This window comes from Procambarus clarkii, chromosome 6 (assembly GCF_040958095.1).
Source record: "Procambarus clarkii isolate CNS0578487 chromosome 6, FALCON_Pclarkii_2.0, whole genome shotgun sequence".
Classification (NCBI taxonomy): Eukaryota; Metazoa; Arthropoda; class Malacostraca; order Decapoda; family Cambaridae; genus Procambarus; species Procambarus clarkii.
Genome location: NC_091155.1, coordinates 21134863 through 21161761, shown reverse-complemented (window position 1 = coordinate 21161761; position 26899 = coordinate 21134863). Strand labels below are relative to the sequence as shown.

Sequence of the window (26899 nt, the reverse complement as noted above, 5' to 3'; positions counted from 1 at the left end):
CGGCAACAACGGAGGTCTTCGCAGCAAAAGCAGTACGAATATAGACCTCCAAGTTCACCAGGACATCTGTCGTGCTGCGGCACTTGCGGAAACCAAATTGAGAAGGGGAGAGGAGGTGATGGTGTTCCAGGAACCACATCAGACGAACGTTAACCATACGTTCAAAGAGTTTGCAGACACAACTTGTGAGAGCAATAGGGCGAAAGTCCTTAGGGGAAGTACTCAGAGACCCCGGTTTGCGAACAGGGAGGACAACGGCATCGAGCCAGTCCTCAGGGACTGACGACGACTCCCAGATCCGATTATACAGACTCAGTAAATACCGAGACGTGCTCGGAGGGAGATGGCGAAGCATCTCATAATGAATACCATCGGAGCCCGCCGCCGTAGAACCGCAGAGGGCCAGGGCAGAACGAAGTTCAGAGAGAGAGAAGGGATCATTATAGGGAAGCTGAAGATGAGTACAGAAATCTAAAGGACGAGACTCAAGGACAGGTTTACGAAGAAGGAAAGATTGGGGAAGATGAAGACCAGAGCTAACAGAAGAAAAGTGGGAACCCAGTTCGGAAGCGACCTGCAACGGGTCCGCCACAAGAGTATCATGGAGGTGAAGGACCGGTGAAACATCGGGAACGAACTTACCCGCTATCTTGCGGATACGCTTCCAAATCTGGGCCAGAGGGGTTTCGGACGTAATTGTCGAGACATAAGATGCCCAACATTCACGTTTAGCCGTACGGATGGCCCTACGGGCCACCGCACTCGCTTTCCGAAAGAAAAGAAAAGAATCGGTCGTCTGCCTACGGCGGTGCTTCTTCCAGGCTGCACGCTTACAGCGGACAGCCCGAGCACAGTCCGCATTCCACCAGGGAACGCACTTCCGTGGACCCCGAGAGGAAGAGCGAGGAATAGAGCGGAGGGCAGCGTCGAAGACAGTGTCATGAAAAAGGAGGAGAGCGCGAGAGAGGGGCAGAAGGGAGAGGTCAGAGAGAGTAGCACTGAGGGAAAATAGGGTCCAGTCCGCCTTAGCAAACTGCCACCTAGGGAAAGAGAGGGAAGGGCGAAAAGAGAAAAAGGAAACAAGGATGGGGAAATGATCACTTCCATGGAGGTCATCAAGAACCTGCCACGTGAAATCTAAGTAAAGAGAAGAAGAGCAGAGAGAAAGATCAAGACAAGAAAGGGTGCGAGTTCGAGAGTCCAAATGAGTGGGCTCACTAGAATTCAGAAGAGACAGGGAAGAAGAGAGGAGAAACGGCTCAAGGAGGCGACCCCGGGTATTCGTCAGAACGTCACCCCAAAGAGAATGACGACAATTGAAGTCACCCAGCAGGAGCACAGGCTCCGGCAAGGAGTCTAGGAGGTGTTTCAAATCAGGAAGAGAGAGTGGGACACTCGGGGGGAGATAAATGGAACAAACTGTGTACCATTTCCCCACAAAGATACGAGCAGCAGAACAATGGAGAGGCGAAGGAAAAAGTAAAGGAACAAAGGGAACATCAGCCCGAATCAAGAGAGCAGAAGAATTAGAAGCCCCAGCAATGGCTGGGGGGGGGGAGAGAAAGGAATAGCCACGAAAACGACCAGGACGAGCACCAAGCATTGGCTCCTGGAGACAGACACAAAGGGGCGAAAACCGCGAAACCAGAAGTTGGAGTTCGAGGAAATTGGCGTAATAACCTCGAACGTTCCATTGAAGAATGGACAACGACGAGAAGAGAAAGGACAAAAACAGAGAACAAGGAAGAAACAAAGGCGAAAGACCAACAGAGCACGTTAAAGAATATCAGGGTTGGGATCAGGGTCAGCAAAGTCAGGGTTAGGGGGCATGGGTAAACTGAGCAAAGACGGAGGGAAGGAAACGGGAGAACAGATCAGAGGTGGGCGGGCAGGGTCTGGAGGAGGAGGAGGAGGAGGAGGAGGAGGAGGAGGAGGAGGAGGAGACAACGGAGAGGAGCAGTCAAGGACAGCAGCAGGAAGAGGGGGAGTAGAAAGAGAGGAGCGCACCCCAGCAAGAGCAGCAACCGAAAGGGAAGCAGGGGCCAAAGAAACCTCCATAGCAGGAACAGGGGGCGCAAGCACTGAAACGGGAGGGGAAGGAGCAACAGAGCCAGGAGGAGGAGCTGAGGAAGAAAGCGAAGCCTTCTTACCCGCCGGGGAAGAGGAAGGAGAGGAGCCAGGCTTACGCTTCTGACTTAAAGAGACCGGTGTCCCAGCAACTACGTACCGGGCAACGGATTCCAGTGTCTCAACAGGAGAAGCCGAACGAGAGCACACACGACGGCCGTTAGGAGAGCGATGGACATCCGCCCGCACCGACAGGCGGCGGGGAGAGCCGATAGATGGAGGAAGAGGATGGGAAGGAGGATCGGAGGGGGACGAGGAAGAAGACACAGAAGACACGACAGACCGGGTAGAAGGAAGGGGAACCCCAGACAGAGGACCAGGAGGAGGATCCTTCGGGAGAGAACCCAAAGGGACAGAGGAGGGGGCAGTGGGCGCATCAGGGTCCAAGGCCCGGAAACGGTTGTGAGTCTGAGGAAGGCGGGAAGGACGAGGAGAGGAAGAGCGCAACACGCGAGCATAAGAGATATTAGCATAAGGCGGGAGCCGGCGAACCTGGCGCCTCGCCTCAGGAAAAGATAAACGCTCCCGGTGCTTCAAGTTGAGGACGGCTGCCTCAAGCTTGTAATGGACACACGCACGGGAGAAGGTAGGATGGGCCTCACCGCAGTTGAGGCAACGAGCCCGGGGAGAAGCGCACTCCGACTTAGAGTGACCTTCGCCACCACACAAAGGACAGAGAGAGACAGTCCCGGAGCAGCGGAGGGCACCATGCCCAAACCTCCAGCACTTGTTGCAGAGCCGAGGAGAAGGAATGTACTCCTGGACAGAGCACCTGGCACCAGCAAGAATGACAGAGGGTGGAAGGGTCCTACCATCAAAGGTAATCTTCACAACCCGGAGGGGTTGACGGCGACTACCACGAGGGGGACGAGTAAACGTGTCCACCTGGAGAATAGAGTGGCCCTGGGCAGCGAGGATATGTCGAATATCGTCGTGGCAGTCGCGCAGGTCCCGAACACCGGTCGCAACATGGGGCGGGAGCAAAATAGTGCCAACACTGGCATTCAACTGAACGTTCTTCGAGACCCGAACGGGGGTCTCGCCAAGGCAGGATAAGGCAGCCAAGCGGGAAGCAGCATCCTGAGAAGGAGCAGCAACGACACGTGTACCGAGACGAGTGGGGTTGAAAGTAATGGAGGCATCCACGGAATCAATGAGATGTCGATGGAGGGAGAAATCGTCAGGAGGCGCAGAATCAAGAGGGAGGAGATCAAAATATTTGGCCCACGAAGCGGGACCAAACAAGGCTTGATAGGTAGCAGAACTGGAAGGAATCGAGCGAGGGCGGCCGTGACGAGGACGGCGGTGAGAACCCCCAGAGAGAGAGGGGTTAAAAGGCGCAGTAGTTACAACTAGAGAAGGAGCCGCGCCAGGGGACGAGGTAGTCACCACTGGGGGCTTGGGGCTCGACCCAACCACAGAGGAGGGAGGGGAGCCAGAGGAAGGAGTCAGAGAGGCCAAAGGAGGAGCAAGGTCGGGGCCCAATGCAGCGGAGGCTACAGAGCCCGGTCTTCCAATACGGACCGACTCGGGGGCTTGGTCGCCCACCCCACGAGCCTGAGAAGGTAAACCAGAAGAAGCCGAAGCAGGGGTAATCATCTTGACGAAAGAAAGAATTCACTCACGAATGTGTCCCCACACCCACCATGGAGCCACAATTAGAGGCAGGACACCCAACAAGAAGCTATCGCCGATCTTGTCGGGGCCTCCTAGGGGTGCGTCGCGAGTATACGCCCCACAAACGCCACCTTAAGAAACCGACAGTCCGTCGAGATCGGGTTCAGTGACGAAGTGGGGATTGACAATAAAAGGTTCCCCTCGCTCTCGACGTCGGGTACTGCAGTTCTACGGGTGCATGAGTATGCCTCCTCAAGCACCCGGGCGTCAAAATAGAAGAAGTCCAAGGGAAGAACCAGAACGAGCAAAAGGTCGGTAGGAAACGGCAAGCAGATAGGAGAAGAGGGGGGAGAAAAACGAAACAGAAGGAAAAGGAAAAGATGCCCAGCAGAATTGGAGAGGATGGCAGCAGGAGCACAAGGCTAGAAAAGGACAGAGGACTGTCCCAAGGAGCATCACACTCCGGCAGCCGCCCACTAAGCCCCCACACGGCGACAACGAGCTGAGCGGGGAGGGGGTAGGACAGAGGAAAAGAATGGTGCCCAACCACTTGGACGGTCGGGGAGTGAATGCTGACCTTTTGGTCGACCTGTTATACTATAATTTTCTTGGAAATTTGCCACAACAATCATGTGCAAGAATTAAAATGGAAAAACAATTAAAAAATAAATAATTAATAAAATGATTTTTTGTTTTAATGTTTAAATTGATGTATTTTAATTGTGTTGGTTTTTCATTTTATTTTTTATATATCTTGAGGTTATCTTGAGTTGATTTCGGGGCTTTTAGTGTCCCCGCGGCCCGGTCTTTGACCAGGCCTCCACCCCCAGGAAGCAGCCCGTGACAGCTGACTAACACCCAGGTACCTATTTACTGCTAGGTAACAGGGGCATTCAGGGTGAAAGAAACTTTGCCCATTTGTTTCTGCCTCGTGCGGGAATCGAACCCGCGCCACAGAATTACGAGTCCTGCGCGCTATCCACCAGGCTACGAGGCCCCATTATATGATTGTGTTAATAAAATAATATTGGGGTAAAGTAATATTTGGGCCACCTTATATCATGTACATATTTAATTGGTGCTCTTTGTTTATATTGCATAGTGCAATATAGGTTGCAGAGGTTGAGGTTGCATATTGATGTTTTGTTGTGTTATCTGAAGGTTAATTTCTTGGTATGTAATAGTGTTTTATTAATATTTATGAGGAAGGTACCATGGTGATCAATTGTTCTGTCAGTGGTTATTCCATAAGGAAGATGGGCTGTTATATTAGTGCATATGAGGTTCAGCGTTGAATTACGGGCTATTCATGCCCGTGCCACCTTTTGGGTGGCTTAATCTTCATCAATCAATCAATCAGCGTTGAAGCACATGTTGGAGTGCTTCAACTTGCTTCAACAATAATGGGCTTGATGACTGGGAATTAGCGTACAGGAGTTCGTGCAGTTAAGGTAGTTATCAACTTGGTGGCTATTTTCTTGACCAATGGTTCATGGTAAAGTCACCACCTAGTATTGTGATTTTTATTGTTTGTTTTGATTAAATCCTTTAGTTGTTTGAGAATTCAGTTACAGTTGCATTGGAAAATTAATAGAGAATGTAAACATTTTTATTGAGAAACATTGAATCAAGTATTTCTAGTAGTGAGGTTATGTCATCGCAATGTTTAGTGTTCTGGGTAAATTCCGATAGGCTAGTGTTAGTTTGAAGTTTGTGTTTTGCGTGGTTGACCATGTAGTAACTGCAATAATGATTATCACTGTGTTGGGTATTATACTGATGAGATAATAGATTGAGCTCAGAATCAATGATAGTTTGCACCCAACAGAGAAGGAAAAAAGAGATGTATGAATATGCAGGTATTAGCAGATCAAGATTGTGAAGTCTATTTGAAAAGCGCAGTTATTGTAATACTTAAATACAATTTATGAACGAACATCATATTAATTTTAGAATGATATAAGGAGAGGGTGTGGAAGAGTATTTTCAATAATTGGCTTAATATTGAAATAAACAGGAACAGAATCCTGGGGCACTAACTAGATTGATTTTAGTGACCTCGATGTGCTTCATCACCCCTAGGGTCCCAGGGAGCAATAGACTAGCTGTAGCGGCCCTGCAGTGCTACACCATCACCACCCCCAAGGTCCCGGGGGAGTAATATACTTGCTGTAGCAGCCCTGCAGTGCTACACCACCACCTGCAGGATCCAGGGGGGCAATAGACTAGCTGTAGCGGTCCTGCAGTGCTCCACCACCACCTGCAGGGTCCCAGGGGGGCAATAGATTAGCTGCAGCAGTCCTGCAGTGCTCCACCACCACCTGCAGGGTCCCAGGGGGCAATAGACTAGCTGCAGCGGTCCTGCAGTGCTCCACCACCACCTGCAGGGTTCCAGGGGGCAATAGACTAGCTGCAGCGGCCCTGCAGTGCTACACCATCACCACCCGCAAGTTCCTGGGGAGTAATATACTAACTGTAGCAGCCCTGTAGTGCTCCACCACCACCCACCCCCTTACCCCCCTCCCAAGGGTCCCAGGTGGGCCATAGACTATCTGGGGTAACTGTCATTCATGCCTCACATCTTTGTAGCCTCATGACAGCTTTGTCTCTTATACTTACCAACATAACTACATAGAATTTTTTTAATTTATTAATGCATAATATGCAATACTGAAGAATTAACACAGTTTCTCACCATAGACATTGTAAACTGTGTTGAGGCATTACAGTACCAGTAGTCTGTAGGTATATAATATTAACCTGCAAACACACATTTTGATAGGATGTGAACTGGTATAATATATAATGGTGACTTATCTAAGACTGCCATGCCAAGACAGATGGTGTATTACATGATGGGTCAAACATCTGGGGCCTCCTGACCACTCTGCCTTCTTCAGGAGAATCATCGCAGAGGACAACAGCAGGAGTTCCAGGGCATCAACCCGAGCTCCTCACAGGGTCACACAGCAGTCAGCACCGTAAGTGTCCAGTTCCATCTCCCTGGTCTCCCTGGGACTTGGCAAACAACTCTCACTCATGCCTCGAGATTCTAACAAATATAAAGGATCCAACTGTTCTGATATGTATAATGTATATATGTAGTTTATTATCATAATTGAGTTTATATGGTTGAGGCGCTTTCACTTTGGATAATATATATTTTTGAAAGGTTAAATTTTTTTGCTGTGGTATAATGTCTTGCTAGTTAAGCTGAGATGAGGATGTGGTCGTCTCTGAACTATCTGGTAACAACACCAACGTTGTCATTACTTCTCCATCAATGATCAATCACACCATCGACAAAACTTCGATGCACTTGAGCAATATCCTAATTTTAAATTATGTGTATAGTTAGAACACACGACACAAAATAACATAATAATTGTAACGTAGATTTGGTAAGTAAAATAAATTAAACGTCATCTTTCATGTCAAAAGAAATCAGCTTCAAATGAAAATTATCAATTACAAAAATATTTTAAATTCACATCGAGATAAACTACAGCCAGTTATGGAAGCGTAAATCCTGGCCATAATGACTGACTGCTGCTCTCTTCTATTAAGTCTTACAATAAGTCATTCGGTTTTCTATGAAGGCTGCAAAATGTGTTGGTAACGAGAGGTTTCAGTGAAAGTCCACATTCAGTCTTAACTCTTAAAACTAACTTAAAGTAGAATATAGAGAAGCTTTTATTTATAGTTCAATTACCTAATTTCACAGAACTTTTTTTTCTCAACTTAAAGATACTAATCAACCTTTAAGACAGGTTTAGTGTAGACTTCTTAACTCGTAGTATACTGTAGACAGCTCTTTTCTCATGGAAGATTGTAGCCTGGTGAAGCTGGGGCAGTTGTGTTCACTCTGACTAACAGGTTTGTTTCCACCTCTGCTTCCCCCTTCCCCTGGTGCACTCTGGACAGTAGGTATACGACTTTGATGCCCCCAGGTTGTCACCTTTTCCTCAATAACACTTGAGTTATCAAAATGTTCTTCATGACATATAACTGCTCGTCGTACACACACAGTTTCAAACATATAAAACCTTCAAGTTGACTTTCTACGTTCCAGCACTTTCTCAGACACTCACTACAGAATACATTGTTAGATTTTACATCAATGTACTCAATTCTTTCTCAGACACTCAACAAAACCACATATTTTATTCCACGTGTGTGGAAACGACACAAGTTCCTGTGACGAAACACAATCATAAATACTCATTCCTATTATTATATATATGTTTGCCATGGCAATTTGATCTGGTGGTACTGATGTGTGTGTCCCTGACTACACATTATTGCTACATAAATATCAATAGTCAATGCTAACTGCAGAACAATAATGTTGCAGTCTGGAGGCGAAAGAATATTTCGGTGGTTTGAGGATGTGATTAACTATGTTTTGCAATTTGCAAAACAAGTATTATTTGCTAGCACTTGCAGACAAGTGGTGAAGGAGGGTTTGAATGTCACATTATGTCAAGAGATAGCTTGTAATGGTACAGTCATTATCACTGTAGCTAACAGGAGCCGTTACTATCACGCTTGTAGATCCCGTTATTGTTGCATTCCCTGAAGGTCATACATCTGAACACTAAATTCCAGTAATGTATTCGTATGTCAGTTAACTACAATCTGCTGTTATACACAATATATTATTAGGTCACCATTATTCTCTCTGTTGCCGAGAAGAACAAATTAAGTTGTATACCAATATACTGTGATGAAGCAGTATGTCGTAATCATATACCAGTATACTGTGATGAAGCAGTATGTTGTAATCATATACCAGTATACTGTGATGAAGCAGTATGTTGTAATCATATACCAGTATACTGTGATGAAGCAGTATGTTGTGATCATATACAGTACCAGTATACTGTGATGAAGCAGTATATTGTAATCATGTACCAGTATACTGTGATGAAGCAGTATGTTATAATCATGTACAGTACCAGTATACTCCCTGTCAATCTACACAACTCTGCTGTAGATAAATGTATTTATAATAATATCTTAAAAATTTACCAAATGGTGCCTGGAGAGACTGGCAGCAACAACAATAATGACTGGAAGGCTAGTAACTCACGAATGTTCTTAACAATAGAACAATTATATTATAATAATAACACCATGTGTGACACGCCAGGAAGCAACCTGTCCTCAGGGCTGTAAGACACGTCAACTACTCATCATTATTGTTCATAGTTGTAATCTCAAAAGTTTGTTACTTGGATAGAGAAAAATAAAGTGCTTACAATTTCTTGTTGATGTATAAAAGATGTCAAGTGATAAAGATTAGCATCGAAGGAGTAGTTTAGTATTTTCCTCCTGATGGCAACAAGTAAATGACCTGCGTGTAGAAGCAGTCCATCTTCTCCATGGTTCCCCATGTCATTAAACTGATGTACTAAATTGCCCGAATCTAACCTAACCGAGGGACCATGAATTGAAAATGGGACGTCACGAAAATCAGATTTTTGCCTTTGGGGAATTATACGTCAAAAAGCACTGTACTGTTAGAGAGGATGGATTGTAATGCGAAGAGGGGGAGGGGACACGTCTATTTTGACGTCTAATAATTTTTATATGTGCAAAATATTAGGAATTAATATAAATTATTTTCATAAATGATGTTCTCTCCTGCTGTCAAACTGTTGACAAACTGTCATGCATGGTGCCGTCTTCACTGCTGCTGGATCTCAGTTGAGTCATGCATGGTGTGTCTCAGTGAGTAAGAGATCAGCCTTGGGTGTTGAGAGAACAAGTGAGAGTCGCCTCTAAGGCAGTAACTGTGGAGAACATGTTGATGGAGCATCTATCGCTGCTTGTCCTCTCCTCCATCCCTACCAGCATCCCAACCTTCTTCCTATCACAATACAGCTGGTGGTACCTGTGGCACACTTCTGGCCACAACTCTCGGTGCTGGCCACAATTCTCGGTGCTGGCCACTACTCTCGGTGCTGGCCAGAACTTACTGTGTTGGCCTGAACTTATTGTGCTGGCCAGACCTTACTGTGTTGCCCAGAATTCCTTGTGCTGTCCAGAACAGTCACAAAAATATCAACAGTACCACAAGAACAACAACAGAACCACAACAACAATAGTACATCATCAACAAAAACAACAGAATCATAACAACAGTACCACAACATTATCAACATTACCATAACAACAAAGTGAGGAGATTTACGCTTACAAGGGTCCCCTCCACCTGGCAGCTGGTGCAACAGGGTGCATCAGCTGCCAGGTGGAGAGGACCCTTGTAGACGTAAATCTCCCTACTCAATAACAATAGTACTACACAATCGACTTGAGAATGGTCCAGGACGGACCAAAACGTCGTCGTCCCTTCACCTTCTAGTGTGTGGTCTGGTCAACAATAGTACTAAAACAACAATAATAATAATAATACAACAACAGTACCACAGTAACAACAACAGTACCAGAGAACAATACCACAACAACAACAGTACCCACACAGTGTACTGTGCCACACACACACACAGTGCCATACACACAGAGTGCAACACAGTGTACTATGCCACACATAGTGTACTGTGCCACACATAGTGTACTGTGCCACACACAGTGTACTGTGCCACACAGTGTACTGTGCCACACACAGTGTACTGTGCCACATACAGTGTACTGTGTCACACACAAACACTTGCAGGTTATTAAGGTGTTCTCAAGTGGTGTTGAGGAAGTGACGAGTGTGCTGGGCCATAGTGACACCTGTTGGTCTCTTTCATCATTCATGTCTGCCTCACCGTCCTCACCCCTCACACCGTCCTCACCCCTCACACCGTCCTCACCCCTCACACCGTCCTCAACCCTCACACCGTCCTCAACCCTCACACCGTCCTCAACCCTCACACCGTCCTCACCCCTCACACCGTCCTCACCCCTCACACCGTCCTCAACCCTCACACCGTCCTCACCCCTCACACCGTCCTCACCCCTCACACCGTCCTCAACCCTCACACCGTCCTCAACCCTCACACCGTCCTCAACCCTCACACCGTCCTCAACCCTCACACCGTCCTCAACCCTCACACCGTCCTCAACCCTCACACCGTCCTCACCCCTCACACCGTCCTCAACCCTCACACCGTCCTCACCCCTCACACCGTCCTCACCCCTCACACCGTCCTCAACCCTCACACCGTCCTCAACCCTCACACCGTCCTCAACCCTCACACCGTCCTCAACCCTCACACCGTCCTCAACCCTCACCGTCCTCAACCCTCACACCGTCCTCACCCCTCACACCGTCCTCAACCCTCACACCGTCCTCAACCCTCACACCGTCCTCACCCCTCACACCGTCCTCACACCTCACACCGTCCTCACACCTCACACCGTCTTCACCCCTCACACCATCCTCAACCCTCACACGTCCTCAACCCTCACACCTTCCTCAACCCTCACACCGTCCTCAACCCTCACACCGTCCTCAACCCTCACACCGTCCTCACACCTCACACCGTCCTCACACCTCACACCTTCCTCAACCCTCACACTTTCCTCAACCCTCACACCGTCCTCAACCCTCACACCGTCCTCAACCCTCACACCGTCCTCACACCTCACACCGTCCTCACCCCTCACACCGTCCTCAACCCTCACACCGTCCTCACACCTCACACCGTCCTCACCCCTCACACCGTCCTCACCCCTCACACCGTCCTCACCCCTCACACCGTCCTCACCCCTCACACCGTCCTCACCCCTCACACCGTCCTCACACCTCACACCGTCCTCACCCCTCACACCGTCCTCAACCCTCACACTGTCCTCACCCCTCACACCTCACACCGTCCTCACACCTCACACCGTCCTCACCCCTCACACCGTCCTCACCCCTCACACCGTCCTCACACCTCACACCGTCCTCACACCTCACACCGTCCTCACACCTCACACCGTCCTCACCCCTCACACCGTCCTCACACCTCACACCGTCCTCACCCCTCACACCGTCCTCACACCTCACACCGTCCTCACCCCTCACACCTTACAGCCAAATACAGCGAGGCCGGGAAGAGATATGCACCTCATGATTGCTTTATTTACTGTGTGGTGTTTGTTGCTTGTTGTGTGGTGCTTGTTGCTTCTTGTTGTGTGGTGTTTGTTGTTGTGTGGTGCTTGTTGTTGTGTGGTGCTTGTTGTTGTGTGGTGCTTGTTGCTTGTTGTGTGGTGCTTATTGTTGTGTGGTGCTTGTTGCTTGTTGTGTGGTGCGTGTTGTTGTGTGGTGCTTGTTGCTTCTTGTGTGGTGTTTGTTGCTTGTTGTGTGGTGCTTATTGTTGTGTGGTGCTTGTTGTTGTGTGGTGTTTGTTGCTTGTTGTGTGGTGCTTATTGTTGTGTGGTGCTTGTTGTTGTGTGGTGTTTGTTGCTTGTTGTGTGGTGCTTATTGTTGTGTGGTGCTTGTTGTTGTGTGGTGTTTGTTGCTTGTTGTGTGGTGCTTATTGTTGTGTGGTGCTTGTTGTTGTGTGGTGTTTGTTGCTTGTTGTGTGGTGCGTGTTGTTGTGTGGTGCTTGTTGCTTCTTGTGTGGTGTTTGTTGCTTGTTGTGTGGTGCTTATTGTTGTGTGGTGCTTGTTGTTGTGTGGTGTTTGTTGCTTGTTGTGTGGTGCTTATTGTTGTGTGGTGCTTGTTGTTGTGTGGTGCTTGTTGCTTGTTGTTGTGTGGTGTTTGTTATGTGGTGTTTGTTGTGTGGTGTTTGTTGTTTGTTGTTGTGTGGTGCTTGTTGTTGTGTGGTGTTTGTTGTTGTGTGGTGCTTGTTGTTGTGTGGTGTTTGTTATGTGGTGTTTGTTGTTGTGTGGTGCTTGTTGTTTGTTGTTGTGTGGTGCTTGTTGTTGTGTGGTGCTTATTGTTGTGTGGTGCTTGTTGTTGTGTGGTGTTTGTTATGTGGTGTTTGTTGTGTGGTGTTTGTTGTTTGTTGTTGTGTGGTGCTTGTTGTTGTGTGGTGTTTGTTGTTGTGTGGTGCTTGTTGTTGTGTGGTGCTTGTTGTTGTGTGGTGTTTGTTGTTGTGTGGTGCTTGTTGTTGTGTGGTGCTTGTTGCTTGTTGTTGTGTTGTGTTTGTTGCTTGTTGTGTGGTGCTTGTTGTTGTGTGGTGCTTGTTGCTTGTTGTGTGGTGTTTGTTGCTTGTTGTGTGGTGCTTGTTATTGTGTGGTGCTTGTTGCTTGTTGTGTAGTGCTTGTTGCTTGTTGTGTGGTGCTTGTTGTTGTGTGGTGCTTGTTGTTGTGTGGTGCTTGTTGTTGTGTGGTGCTTGTTGTTGTGTGGTGTTTGTTGTTGTGTGGTGCTTGTTGTTGTGTGGTGCTTGTTGTTGTGTGGTGTTTGTTGTTGTGTGGTGCTTGTTGTTGTGTGGTGCTTGTTGCTTGTTGTTGTGTGGTGCTTGTTGTTGTGTGGTGTTTGTTGCTTGTTGTTGTGTGGTGTTTGTTGTTGTGTGGTGCTTGTTGTTGTGTGGTGTTTGTTGTTGTGTGGTGTTTGTTGTTGTGTGGTGTTTGTTGTTGTGTGGTGTTTGTTGTTGTGTGGTGCTTGTTGCTTGTTGTTGTGTGGTGCTTGTTGTTGTGTGGTGTTTGTTGTTGTGTGGTGCTTGTTGTTGTGTGGTGCTTGTTGTTGTGTGGTGCTTGTTGTTGTGTGGTGTTTGTTGTTGTGTGGTGCTTGTTGTTGTGTGGTGTTTGTTGTTGTGTGGTGCTTGTTGTTGTGTGGTGCTTGTTGCTTGTTGTTGTGTGGTGCTTGTTGCTTGTTGTGTGGTGCTTGTTGTTGTGTGGTGCTTGTTGCTTGTTGTGTGGTGTTTGTTGCTTGTTGTGTGGTGCTTGTTGTTGTGTGGTGCTTGTTGCTTGTTGTGTGGTGTTTGTTGCTTGTTGTGTGGTGCTTGTTATTGTGTGGTGCTTGTTGCTTGTTGTGTAGTGCTTGTTGCTTGTTGTGTGGTGCTTGTTGTTGTGTGGTGCTTGTTGTTGTGTGGTGCTTGTTGTTGTGTGGTGCTTGTTGTTGTGTGGTGCTTGTTATGTGGTGCTTGTTGCTTGTTGTGTGGTGCTTGTTGTTGTGTGGTGCTTGTTGTTGTGTGGTGCTTGTTGTTGTGTGGTGCTTGTTGTTGTGTGGTGCTTGTTGTTGTGTGGTGCTTGTTGTTGTGTGGTGCTTGTTGTTGTGTGGTGCTTGTTGCTTGTTGTTGTGTGGTGCTTGTTGTTGTGTGGTGCTTGTTGTTGTGTGGTGCTTGTTGTTGTGTGGTGCTTGTTGTTGTGTGGTGCTTGTTGTTGTGTGGTGCTTGTTGTTGTGTGGTGCTTGTTGTTGTGTGGTGCTTGTTGTTGTGTGGTGCTTGTTGCTTGTTGTTGTGTGGTGTTTGTTGCTTGTTGTGTGGTGCTTGTTGTTGTGTGGTGCTTGTTGTTGTGTGGTGCTTGTTGCTTGTTGTTGTGTGGTGTTTGTTGCTTGTTGTTGTGTGGTGCTTGTTGTTGTGTGGTGCTTGTTATGTGGTGCTTGTTGCTTGTTGTGTGGTGCTTGTTGTTGTGTGGTGCTTGTTGTTGTGTGGTGCTTGTTGTGTGGTGCTTGTTGCTTGTTGTGTGGTGCTTGTTGTTGTGTGGTGCTTGTTGTTGTGTGGTGCTTGTTGTGTGGTGCTTGTTGTTGTGTGGTGCTTGTTGTTGTGTGGTGTTTGTTGCTTGTTGTGTGGTGCTTGTTGTTGTGTGGTGCTTGTTGTTGTGTGGTGCTTGTTGCTTGTTGTGTGGTGTTTGTTGCTTGTTGTGTGGTGCTTGTTGTTGTGTGGTGCTTGTTGTGTGGTGCTTGTTGTTGTGTGGTGCTTGTTGTTGTGTGGTGCTTGTTGCTTGTTGTTGTGTGGTGTTTGTTGCTTGTTGTGTGGTGCTTGTTGTTGTGTGGTGCTTGTTGTTGTGTGGTGCTTGTTGCTTGTTGTGTGGTGCGTGTTGTTGTGTGGTGCTTGTTGCTTGTTGTGTGGTGCTTGTTGTGTGGTGCTTGTTGTTGTGTGGTGCTTGTTGTTGTGTGGTGCTTGTTGTTGTGTGGTGCTTGTTGTTGTGTGGTGCTTGTTGTTGTGTGGTGTTTGTTGCTTGTTGTTGTGTGGTGCTTGTTGTTCTGTGGTGTTGTGCTGGTCAGTGACCAGTGGTGTGCTGGTCAGTGACCAGTGGTGTGCTGGTCAGTGACCAGTGGTGTGCTGGTCAGTGACTAGTGTTGTGCTGGTCAGTGACCAGTGGTGTGCTGGTCAGTGACCAGTGGTGTGCTGGTCAGTGACCAGTGGTGTGCTGGTCAGTGACTAGTGTTGTGCTGGTCAGTGACTAGTGTTGTGCTGGTCAGTGACCAGTGGTGTGCTGGTCAGTGACCAGTGGTGTGCTGGTCAGTGACCAGTGTTGTGCTGGTCAGTGACTAGTGTTGTGCTGGTCAGTGACTAGTGTTGTGCTGGTCAGTGACCAGTGGTGTGCTGGTCAGTGACCAGTGGTGTGCTGGTCAGTGACTAGTGTTGTGCTGGTCAGTGATCAGTGGTGTGCTGGTCAGTGATCAGTGGTGTGCTGGTCAGTGATCAGTGTTGTGCTGGTCAGTGATCAGTGTTGTGCTGGTCAGTGATCAGTGTTGTGCTGGTCAGTGATCAATGGTGTGCTGGTCAGTGATCAGTGTTGTGCTGGTCAGTGATCAGTGTTGTGCTGGTCAGTGATCAATGGTGTGCTGGTCAGTGATCAATGCCATGTATATAAATGTGGTGGCGCTGTTCACTGTTCAACACACAGGTAATATTATCCAGTATCTTGGCGTAGTACATACGAGTCTTAAGACGAGATCGTCGAGCCGGGCGAGGTGTCGTCAACACCGGTGGTAAGTCTTCTTCCACCACCTCCCCATTCTGTATTGTCCCTCCTCCACCCCTGGCTACAACACACACCTGCCTTCACTCCTGGCTACAAAACACACATACCCGCTTTATGTCTCTCTCTCTCTTCAACCGTCGTATTAACCACCGTTAAGGAGCCGGAAGGTGCGCACAAAGAATGCCTCAAGTCCCCCCTCACTCTCTCTGCTATAGGTAAACCAGCTACACAACCAAGCTGGCTTTGGCTTCAGGAAGTTCTTCGATGAAGTCAAAGCAGACATCAAGAACTTTGTGTCACATCCACATGCTAGACATTAGCAGTGCGGTGAGTGCCTGGGCCACACCACGTGTCACACCTGTCTTGCTCCACCAGGTGTGGTCACCTGTCTTGATCCACCATGGCTTTCTCCTCATTATCCACCTGCACAACCCTGTGTATATATTGGGTAGCAGCAGTGGGAGGCAGGACCTTAAAGGGCCGGCCACCAGTTGTGTAGAATAGTCAGTTCTGGCAAACATGCACCAGAGGCGGCTGCTTCAGTCTGTATTTGTGTTGGCTATACTGAACACGTCTCCCACGCCAGCACGTCTCCCACATGAGCACGTCTCCCACATGAGCACGTCTCCCACATGAGCACGTCTCCCACACCAGCACATCTTCCACACGTGCAAGTCTTCCACACCAGCACGTCTCCCACACCAGCACGTCTCCCACACCAGCACGTCTCCCACACCAGCACGTCTCCCACACCAGCACGTCTCCCACACCAGCACGTCTCCCACACCAGCACATCTTGTGACTCGCAGAAAGACTGGTGAGATGCAAGCTTGAGTATTCCCCCCCTCCAGGGAGAGATTTGTGAGGGTACCAGGGAGAGAAATGTGTAAGGGTGCCAGGGAGAGATGTGACAGGTGCCAGGGAGAGATGTGTGAGGGTGCCAGGGAGAGATGTGAGGGGTGCCAGGGAGAGATGTGAGGGGTGCCAGGGAGATATGGGTGAGGGTACCAGGGAGAGAGATGTGTGAGAGTGCCAAGAAGAGATGTGTGAGGGTGCCAGGGAGAGATGCACTAGGGTAGGAGAGATGTGAGTAAGGAGTGTAGCCACCCCCCAACACCAAATAATCATAAGGTGAGGCGCCACACCTCCCCCAGCGCCACACCCACCACCAAGCTGACCAAGGGATGCTCTGGCACGACTGATCAACCACCAATACTCAATATATATAATACTCAATTATAGACCTGTATCATTGACAAGTGTAATAGTGAAAGTATTGGAAAAACTAATCAAAACTAAATGGGTAGAACACCTGGAGAGAAATGATATAATATCAGACAGACAGTATGGTTTTCGATCAGGTAGATCCTGTGTATCGAATTTACTCAGTTTCTATGATCGAGCCACAGAGATATTACAGGAAAGAGATGGTTGGGTTGACTGCATCTATCTGGACCTAAAAAAGGCTTTCGACAGAGTTCCACATAAGAGGTTGTTCTGGAAACTGGAAAATATTGGAGGGGTGACAGGTAAGCTTCTAACATGGATGAAAAATTTTCTGACTGATAGAAAAATGAGGGCAGTAATCAGAGGCAATGTATCGGAATGGAGAAATGTCACAAGTGGAGTACCACAGGGTTCAGTTCTTGCACCAGTGATGTTTATTGTCTACATAAATGATCTACCAGTTGGTATACAGAATTATATGAACATGTTTGCTGATGATGCTAAGATAATAGGAAGGATAAGAAATTTAGATGATTGTCATGCCCTTCAAGAAGACCTGGACAAAATAAGTATATGGAGCACCACTTGGCAAATGGAATTTAATGTTAATAAATGTCATGTTATGGAATGTGGAATAGGAGAACATAGACCCCACACAACCTATATATTATGTGAGAAATCTTTAAAGAATTCTGATAAAGAAAGAGATCTAGGAGTGGTTCTAGATAGAAAACTATCACCTGAGGACCACATAAAGAATATTGTGCAAGGAGCCTATGCTATGCTTTCTAACTTCAGAATTGCATTTAAATACATGGATGGCGATATACTAAAGAAATTGTGCATGACTTTTGTTAGGCCAAAGCTAGAATATGCAGCTGTTGTGTGGTGCCCATATCTTAAGAAGCACAACAACAAACTGGAAAAGGTGCAAAGACATGCTACTAAGTGGCTCCCAGAACTGAAGGGCAAGAGCTACGAGGAGAGGTTAGAAGCATTAAATATGCCAAAACTAGAAGACAGAAGAAAAAGAGGTGATATGATCACTACGTACAAAATAGTAACAGGAATTGATAAAATCGACAGGGAAGACTTCCTGAGACCTGGCACTTCAAGAACAAGAGGTCATAGATATAAACTAGCTAAACACAGATGCCGAAGAAATATAAGAAAATTCACCTTCGCAAATAGAGTGGTAGACGGTTGGAACAAGTTAAGTGAGAAGGTGGTGGAGGCCAAGACCGTCAGTAGTTTCAAAGCGTTATATGACAAAGAGTGCTGGGAAGACGGGACACCACGAGCGTAGCTCTCATCCTGTAACTACACTTAGGTAATTACACTTAGGTAATTACCACTCCGCCTCCACTGGCTTACCAGCACCAAGATAGCTTCCAGTGCTCATTGACAAAATTTAATATATTTGGGCAAAATATTATAATGGCACGCACCTTTTTCATATATGCAATGCATCAACCACTTTCTAGAAATTTAATGTATCACTGCTTGCATGTGCAAAGCTTCTTACCTTTTTGTAGTCAGTTGCTTATAGTGTGCTAGTTAAGTATAGTGTGTTATTAGATCATAGTAGTAGGGATGAAGGTTTAGCGACAACTTTTTGTTTTAGTAAAAGTCGTCGCTAAAGGTCACCTTAAAAAGGGCTAATGACCTATCTTGGAAAAGCATTCCGCGAGCGCTATGTCATGGGTTCGTATCCTGGCCGGGGAGGAATTGCTGGGCGCAATTCCTTAACTGTAGCCTCTGTTTAACGCAACAGTAAAATGTGTACTTTGATGAAAAAACGATTCTTCGCGGCAGGGGATCGTATTCCAGGGACCTGCCCGAAACGCTACGCGTACTAGTGGCTGTACAAGAATGTAACAACTCTTGTATATATCTCAAAAAAAAAAAAAAAAAAAAAAAGTCGTTGCTAAAGTGTCACTTTAAAAAGTGCTAATGACCTATCTTGGAAAAGTCGTCATTAAAGAGTCACCATAAATTAAATAAATAACTAAATCCAACGAGTCAGTTTTCCACATAAGATTGGGTGTCGGTGACAAAACTATTTTCTTTTCTTAATGCGTCTGAAATAACTATGGTTTATTACTCAGGGAAAACTGGATTGTTAGTTGTGAAACTACACTTCTAAACGTATAGAGCCAGGTTCAAGAACTAACATCTCACACTTAGAATTACTTAACATGTTCCTTTTGAACATATTCTCTGAAAAAGGACTTCCTCTTACCTTAACTTTACTCGTAAATGGATACAGAATAACGTGTATTTTTTAATTTTTTGTGAACAAAGCTGCGAAGGGAGGTTTGGAGGGGAAGGAGAGATAGGGAAGGGGTGAGAGGAAGTAGCGTTCTTAAGGCAGATAATGAGTGGGGAGGAGGGGGGGGGGGAAGGAGAGTGGGTGATGAGATATGGGCAGAGACAGGTGGTACAAGGGTATGGGGGAGTTGGGTTTAAGAACTAACATTTGTAGCTGGAAATTACTTAAACTCCTAATGAACATATTCTCTGAAAATGATCTTATTATAATTTTATAAAAAAAAAAAAAAGTTGCCAACTTACAGATGAGTTGGGACTGTGACAAAATTTTACCCTGAAAACAGGCGACAGGTCAGCAATATATTTTTAGGATAGACACCCCTACCCTGACAGGTCAGCGGTAAATTTGGGCCAAAACTCAAATTGTGCAATATGAAGTCATCCCTACTACTGATCATAGTGTGTTAGTAGATTATAATGTGTCTTTTCCCACGTACTTGTCTGTAACTATTGAGCCTATAATCTGTAACTGTTAGTAAGTGTAACTATAAGCTATCCGCATGCCAAATAGCTTTATTAATAAAGTTTTAAATCTTGTTAATATAAAGTTCCATTATAGTGTTTATTGTTTCCTAATAACAGATTTTTGTATATGTCAATTGATGTCATAATTAAGAAACATTAACAATTTAAATTATATATATAAATATATATAAATATATATAAATATATAAATATATATAAATATATATAAATATTTATATATAAATATATATATATATATATATATATATATATATATATAAATATATATGTATATATGTCGTACCTAGTAGCCAGAACGCACTTCACAGCCTACTATGCAAGGCCCGATTTGCCTAATAAGCCAAGTTTTCATGAATTAATTGTTTTTCGACTACCTAACCTACCTAACCTGACCTAACCTAACTTTTTCGGCTACCTAACCTAACCTAACCTATAAAGATAGGTTAGGTTAGGTTAGGTTCGGTCATATATCTACGTTAATTTTAACTCCAATAAAAAAAAATTGACCTCATACATAATGAAATGGGTGGCTTTATCATTTCATAAGAAAAAAATTAGAGAAAATACATTAATTCAGGAAAACTTGGCTTATTAGGCAAATCGGGGCTTGCATAGTAGGCTGAGAAGTGCGTTCTGGCTACTAGGTACGACATATGTGTATATATATATATATATATATATATATATATATATATATATATATATATATATATATATATATATATATATATTTATATATATATATATTAGTATATTTTGGTAGCAGTCTTTCCTGTAGACATATTTTATTAAATATGACCGAAAAAGTAAGATTAATAATTCTAACACGAATTTTCTCAATCTTTCGTACATTATGCTTCACTGTTGGAGGTAAATCAAAAATCACTTCTCCAAAATTCATTTTTATTTCTAGTCTGACGCGACACGGGCGCGTTTCGTAAAACTTATTACATTTTCAAAGACTTCACAAATACACAACTGATTAGAACTTGCGTTTCCCTGATTTTATATCTACATTTGAGTGAGGTGGGAAGGGTGATGTGGCATTACATTTGAGTAAGGTGGGAAGGATGATGTGGCATTAGAGGATATTAATAGGGTATTAAAAGTATCAACACAAGACAGAACACGAAACAATGGATATTGAATAGAAGTGTTTGTAGAAAGCCTATTGGTCCATATTTCTTGATGCTTCTATATTGGAGCGGAGTCTTGAGGTGGGTAGAATATAGTTGTGCAATAATTGGCTGTTGATTGCTGGTGTTGACTTCTTGATGTGTAGTGCCTCGCAAACGTCGAGCCGCCTGCTATCGCTGTATCTATCGATGATTTCTGTGTTGTTTACTAGGATTTCTCTGGCGATGGTTTGGTTATGGGAAGAGATTATATGTTCCTTAATGGAGCCCTGTTGTTTATGCATCGTTAAACGCCTAGAAAGAGATGTTGTTGTCTTGCCTATATACTGGGTTTTTTGGAGCTTACAGTCCCCAAGTGGGCATTTGAAGGCATAGACGACGTTAGTCTCTTTTAAAGCGTTCTGTTTCGTGTCTGGAGAGTTTCTCATGAGTAGGCTGGCCGTTTTTCTGGTTTTATAGTAAATCGTCAGTTGTATCCTCTGATTTTTGTCTGTAGGGATAACGTTTCTATTAACAATATCTTTCAGGACCCTTTCCTCTGTTTTATGAGCTGTGGAAAAGAAGTTCCTGTAAAATAGTCTAATAGGGGGTATAGGTGTTGTGTTAGTTGTCTCTTCGGAGGTTGCATGGCTTTTCACTTTCCTTCTTATGATGTCTTCGATGAAACCATTGGAGAAGCCGTTATTGACTAGAACCTGCCTTACCCTACAGAGTTCTTCGTCGACTTGCTTCCATTCTGAGCTGTGGCTGAGAGCACGGTCGACGTATGCGTTAACAACACTCCTCTTGTACCTGTCAGGGCAGTCGCTGTTGGCATTTAGGCACATTCCTATGTTTGTTTCCTTTGTGTAGACTGCAGTGTGGAAACCTCCGCCCTTTGCAAACTTCTACATGGGTACCATCGAGCAAAAAGTCTTAGTCGACATGAACTTGAAACCGGCCATATACTGCAGGTATGTTGACGACATTTTTACACAGGTACCTGATGTCAGACATCTGCAGGAGCTGAAGGAGGCATTTGAGCAGAGTTCCGTGCTGCGTTTCACTTACGAGACGGAAAAGGATGGGAAGCTGCCTTTTCTAGATGTAACAGTCATGGAAAAGGGCGGAGGTTTCCACACTGCAGTCTACACAAAGGAAACAAACATAGGAATGTGCCTAAATGCCAACAGCGACTGCCCTGACAGGTACAAGAGGAGTGTTGTTAACGCATACGTCGACCGTGCTCTCAGCCACAGCTCAGAATGGAAGCAAGTCGACGAAGAACTCTGTAGGGTAAGGCAGGTTCTAGTCAATAACGGCTTCTCCAATGGTTTCATCGAAGACATCATAAGAAGGAAAGTGAAAAGCCATGCAACCTCCGAAGAGACAACTAACACAACACCTATACCCCCTATTAGACTATTTTACAGGAACTTCTTTTCCACAGCTCATAAAACAGAGGAAAGGGTCCTGAAAGATATTGTTAATAGAAACGTTATCCCTACAGACAAAAATCAGAGGATACAACTGACGATTTACTATAAAACCAGAAAAACGGCCAGCCTACTCATGAGAAACTCTCCAGACACGAAACAGAACGCTTTAAAAGAGACTAACGTCGTCTATGCCTTCAAATGCCCACTTGGGGACTGTAAGCTCCAAAAAACCCAGTATATAGGCAAGACAACAACATCTCTTTCTAGGCGTTTAACGATGCATAAACAACAGGGCTCCATTAAGGAACATATAATCTCTTCCCATAACCAAACCATCGCCAGAGAAATCCTAGTAAACAACACAGAAATCATCGATAGATACAGCGATAGCAGGCGGCTCGACGTTTGCGAGGCACTACACATCAAGAAGTCAACACCAGCAATCAACAGCCAATTATTGCACAACTATATTCTACCCACCTCAAGACTCCGCTCCAATATAGAAGCATCAAGAAATATGGACCAATAGGCTTTCTACAAACACTTCTATTCAATATCCATTGTTTCGTGTTCTGTCTTGTGTTGATACTTTTAATACCCTATTAATATCCTCTAATGCCACATCATCCTTCCCACCTTACTCAAATGTAATGCCACATCACCCTTCCCACCTCACTCAAATGTAGATATAAAATCAGGGAAACGCAAGTTCTAATCAGTTGTGTATTTGTGAAGTCTTTGAAAATGTAATAAGTTTTACGAAACGCGCCCGTGTCGCGTCAGACTAGAAATAAAAATGAATTTTGGAGAAGTGATTTTTGATTTACCTCCAACAGTGAAGCATAATGTACGAAAGATTGAGAAAATTCGTGTTAGAATTATTAATCTTACTTTTTCGGTCATATTTAATAAAATATATATATATATATATATATTTATATTATATATATATATATTTATATATATATATTTATATATATATATATATATATATATATATATATATATATATATATATAATATATATATATTTATATATATATATATATTTATATATATATATATATATATATATATATATATATTAGTATATTTTGGTAGCAGTCTTTCCTGTAGACATATATTATTAAATATGACCGAAAAAGTAAGATTAATAATTCTAACACGAATTTTCTCAATCTTTCGTACATTACGCTTCACTGTTGGAGGTAAATCAAAAATCACTTCTCCAAAATTCATTTTTATTTCTAGTCTGACGCGACACGGGCGCGTTTCGTAAAACTTATTACATTTTCAAAGACTTCACAAATACACAACTGATTAGAACTTGCGTTTCCCTCATTTTATATCTACATTTGAGTGAGGTGGGAAGGGTGATGTGGCATTACATTTGAGTGAGGTGGGAAGGATGATGTGGCATTAACACAAGACAGAACACTAGAGGATATTAATAGGGTATTAAAAGTATCAACACAAGACAGAACAGAAACAATGGGTATTGAATAGAAGTGTTTGTAGAAAGCCTATTGGTCCATATTTCTTGATGCTTCTATATTGGAGCGGAGTCTTGAGGTGGGTAGAATATAGTTGTGCAATAATTGGCTGTTGATTGCTGGTGTTGACTTCTTGATGTGTAGTGCCTCGCAAACGTCAAGCCGCCTGCTATCGCTGTATCTATCGATGATTTCTGTGGGCCTTAAGAAGACTTTGATAAAGCCGCCTTCAAACGCCATAGCAACTTCAAATTCATTTGACGTTTTGGAGGACGAGTGCTGTGGAGAGACTGTGGATCGCGCAAAAGGGAAAGCAACGAAGAGAAAGGAAGCGCAGGCCCCTCAGAAAGTAAAGGAAGTACCTAAGCAAACATTAGTTGTGGGAGATTCCCAGATAAGGTATTTGGATAGAACGTTTTGTGCTAGAGATAGGGGGAACAGGTTAAGGGTTTGCTATCCCGGAGCTGGCATTGGTGATATTATAAACAACATGAATGATATTATGGCTGGTAATGGGAACAATCCCATTATTTGCATTAGCGTGGGAGGAAATGATGTTGGTCGAGTCAGGAGTGAGGAACTGATTCAGAGGTATAAAACAGCCATAGAGTTAGTTAGGAGCAAGGGAGGAATCCCGATCATATGTGGCATTCTTCCAAGAAAGGGAGTGGGAAATGAATGGATATCGAGGGCACTTGGTGTCAATTGCCGGCTGGAAAGATATTGCAAATCAAATGCAATATCTTTCATAGACAACTGGGAACACTTCTATGGAAGAAATGAAATGTATGCTCGTGATGGGGTGCATCTATCGAGAGCTGGGGTTGTTGCTGTTGCGAACTCGCTAGAAGAAGTGGTTAGAGGTGTTTGTTTGGGTTTAAACTGTTAGTAGATAGAGGTATGGGAATTGATTTGGAGGAAGGAGGTAATAAAAGTATGTGTTTGTGGGAGAAAGGAATTGGCAAAACGATCAGGGAAAGAGAAGGGCCTCAAAATAACAATTCACTTAGGGTATATTACACTAACAGTAGAAGTCTAAGAAATAAAATTAACGAATTAAATGCTCTTGTCTGCACAGAAAAAATAGATATTATTGCACTTACCGAAACGTGGATGAATGTAGAAAATAGAGAACTATTAGCTGAATATCAAATATATGGATTTAAACTATTTCACACAGATAGATATATTAGACGAGGAGGTGGAGTAGCCATATATGTTAGGGACAATTTGAAATGTAGTCTCAAAGAGGGAATCAAAACAGAGCCACACACAGAAACTATTTGGATTGAATTAAACGAAAACGCTAATAATATTATAATAGGAGTAATATATAGGCCACCAAATTTAGACAGAATGGAAGCAAAGCATCTATGGGATGAAATATCTAGAGCATCTAGATCTAACAGTATTTATGTCATGGGTGACTTTAATTTTAGCGGAATAAACTGGTTGAACAAAACAGGGAATAGTGAAGCAGAAGATTTTCTAGAATTAATTGACGATTGCTTTCTTACGCAACACATTAAGGAACCAACACGGGAAAATAATATTTTAGATTTAGTGTTAACTAACAGGGAAACGCAAATTAATGACATCGAAATAGGGAGTGAGCTAGGGAGCAGTGATCACAAAGAAATCAGATTTAGCATAGAATGGAATAGACCAGTAGGAGAAAATTCTGTTAAAGTGCCAGATTTTCGAAAAGCTGATTTTAATAGCCTAAGAAATTTTTTGGGTCAAATTGATTGGAAAGGCTTGGGTATGGGGTGTGGGCCGGTCTTGGAGCGAGACATGAACCCAGCGATAGGTGACTTAAATGGGGATTTCGATGTGGATTCAATATATAACTTATTTAAGAATATTCTAAACAAAGCACAGGAACGTAGTATACCATACAAATTGAATAGATCGTATACTAATGACCCAAAGTGGATAACAAAGAATTTGAAGAACCTTATAGGTAAAAAGAGAGCTTGGTACAAAAGGATTAAAAATGGGGAGGTCACTTTAGAACAGGAATTCGTACAACTGGTTAGAAATGTTAAAAAAGAGATAAGGAAAGCAAAAAGAAACTATGAAGTTCGCATAGCAGGGCAAGCAAAGACAAATCCTAAAGGGTTTTTTCAGTTATATCGTACTAAGACTAGGGAAAGGATAGGTCCATTAAAATCTGAGACAGGTCAAATAACAGATAGTGATGAAGAGATGAGTAGTATTTTTAATAAATATTTTGTATCTGTATTTACTAAAGAGGAACTTAACAATATGCCTTCAGCCGAACAAGTCTATGTGGGTGGGGACGAGGACAGGTTGACGAGTTTAGCAGTTACCAGGGAGGATGTTCTTAAACAAATAGTAAAACTCAAACCAAACAAATCCCCAGGGCCGGATGAAGTGTTTGCTAGGGTGCTTAAAGAATGCAAAGAGGAGCTTTGTGACCCACTGTCAACCATATTTAATAAATCAATAGAGTCAGGCAGAGTGCCAGAGTTTTGGAAAGTTGCTAATGTGATACCAGTTTTTAAGAAAGGAGATAGATCACTTGCGTCTAACTATCGACCAATTAGCCTAACGTCTATTGTGGGAAAGTTACTCGAATCTATAATAGCAAATAAAATTCGTCTTCATCTTGAAAAACATAAATTAATAATTGAGTCGCAACATGGTTTTATAAATGGCCGTTCATGTTTAACAAATTTGTTATCTTTTTATTCTAGCATTGTTGAGGCAGTTGATAGTGGTAAGGATTGCGATGTTGTATACCTTGACTTTAGCAAAGCTTTTGATACAGTGCCACATGAAAGACTGATTAAAAAAATAGAGTCTCATGGTATTGGGGGTGCTATATTAAGCTGGATTAGGGCATGGCTATACCAAAGGAAACAGAGAGTTAGTATAAATGGAATCAAGTCAGAGTGGGAAAATGTTGTAAGTGGAGTGCCTCAAGGCTCTGTCCTGGGACCTCTGTTGTTTATAATATATATAAATGATTTAGATTCAGGTTTGAGTAGCAACATTTGCAAATTTGCCGATGATACGAAAATCGGTAGGGAAATTAATTCGGAGGAGGACTCACTATCACTTCAAGTTGATCTAGATAGGGTTTTGAAATGGTCAAAGGATTGGCAGATGCAGTTTAATGCTGATAAATGTAAAGTTCTGAGGTTAGGTAATGATGATAGAGTTACAAGATACGAGCTAGATGGTGTTGTGATTGCGAAGTCGGATTGCGAAAGGGATCTGGGAGTTA

The 26899-nt window shown here is 44.1% G+C and overlaps 1 protein-coding gene across 1 annotated transcript in view; it reads left to right on the top strand.

Annotated features, from left to right (window-relative positions):
- The window catches only part of LOC123753570 (titin homolog), a 71157-nt gene that overhangs the window by 28648 nt on the left and 15610 nt on the right, over positions 1–26899 (top strand). Inside the window, exon 5 of the mRNA XM_069310844.1 lies at positions 6645–6725. Within this exon, the coding sequence (XP_069166945.1) occupies positions 6645–6725 (81 nt within the window). The remainder of the gene's footprint in view (positions 1–6644; positions 6726–26899) is intronic.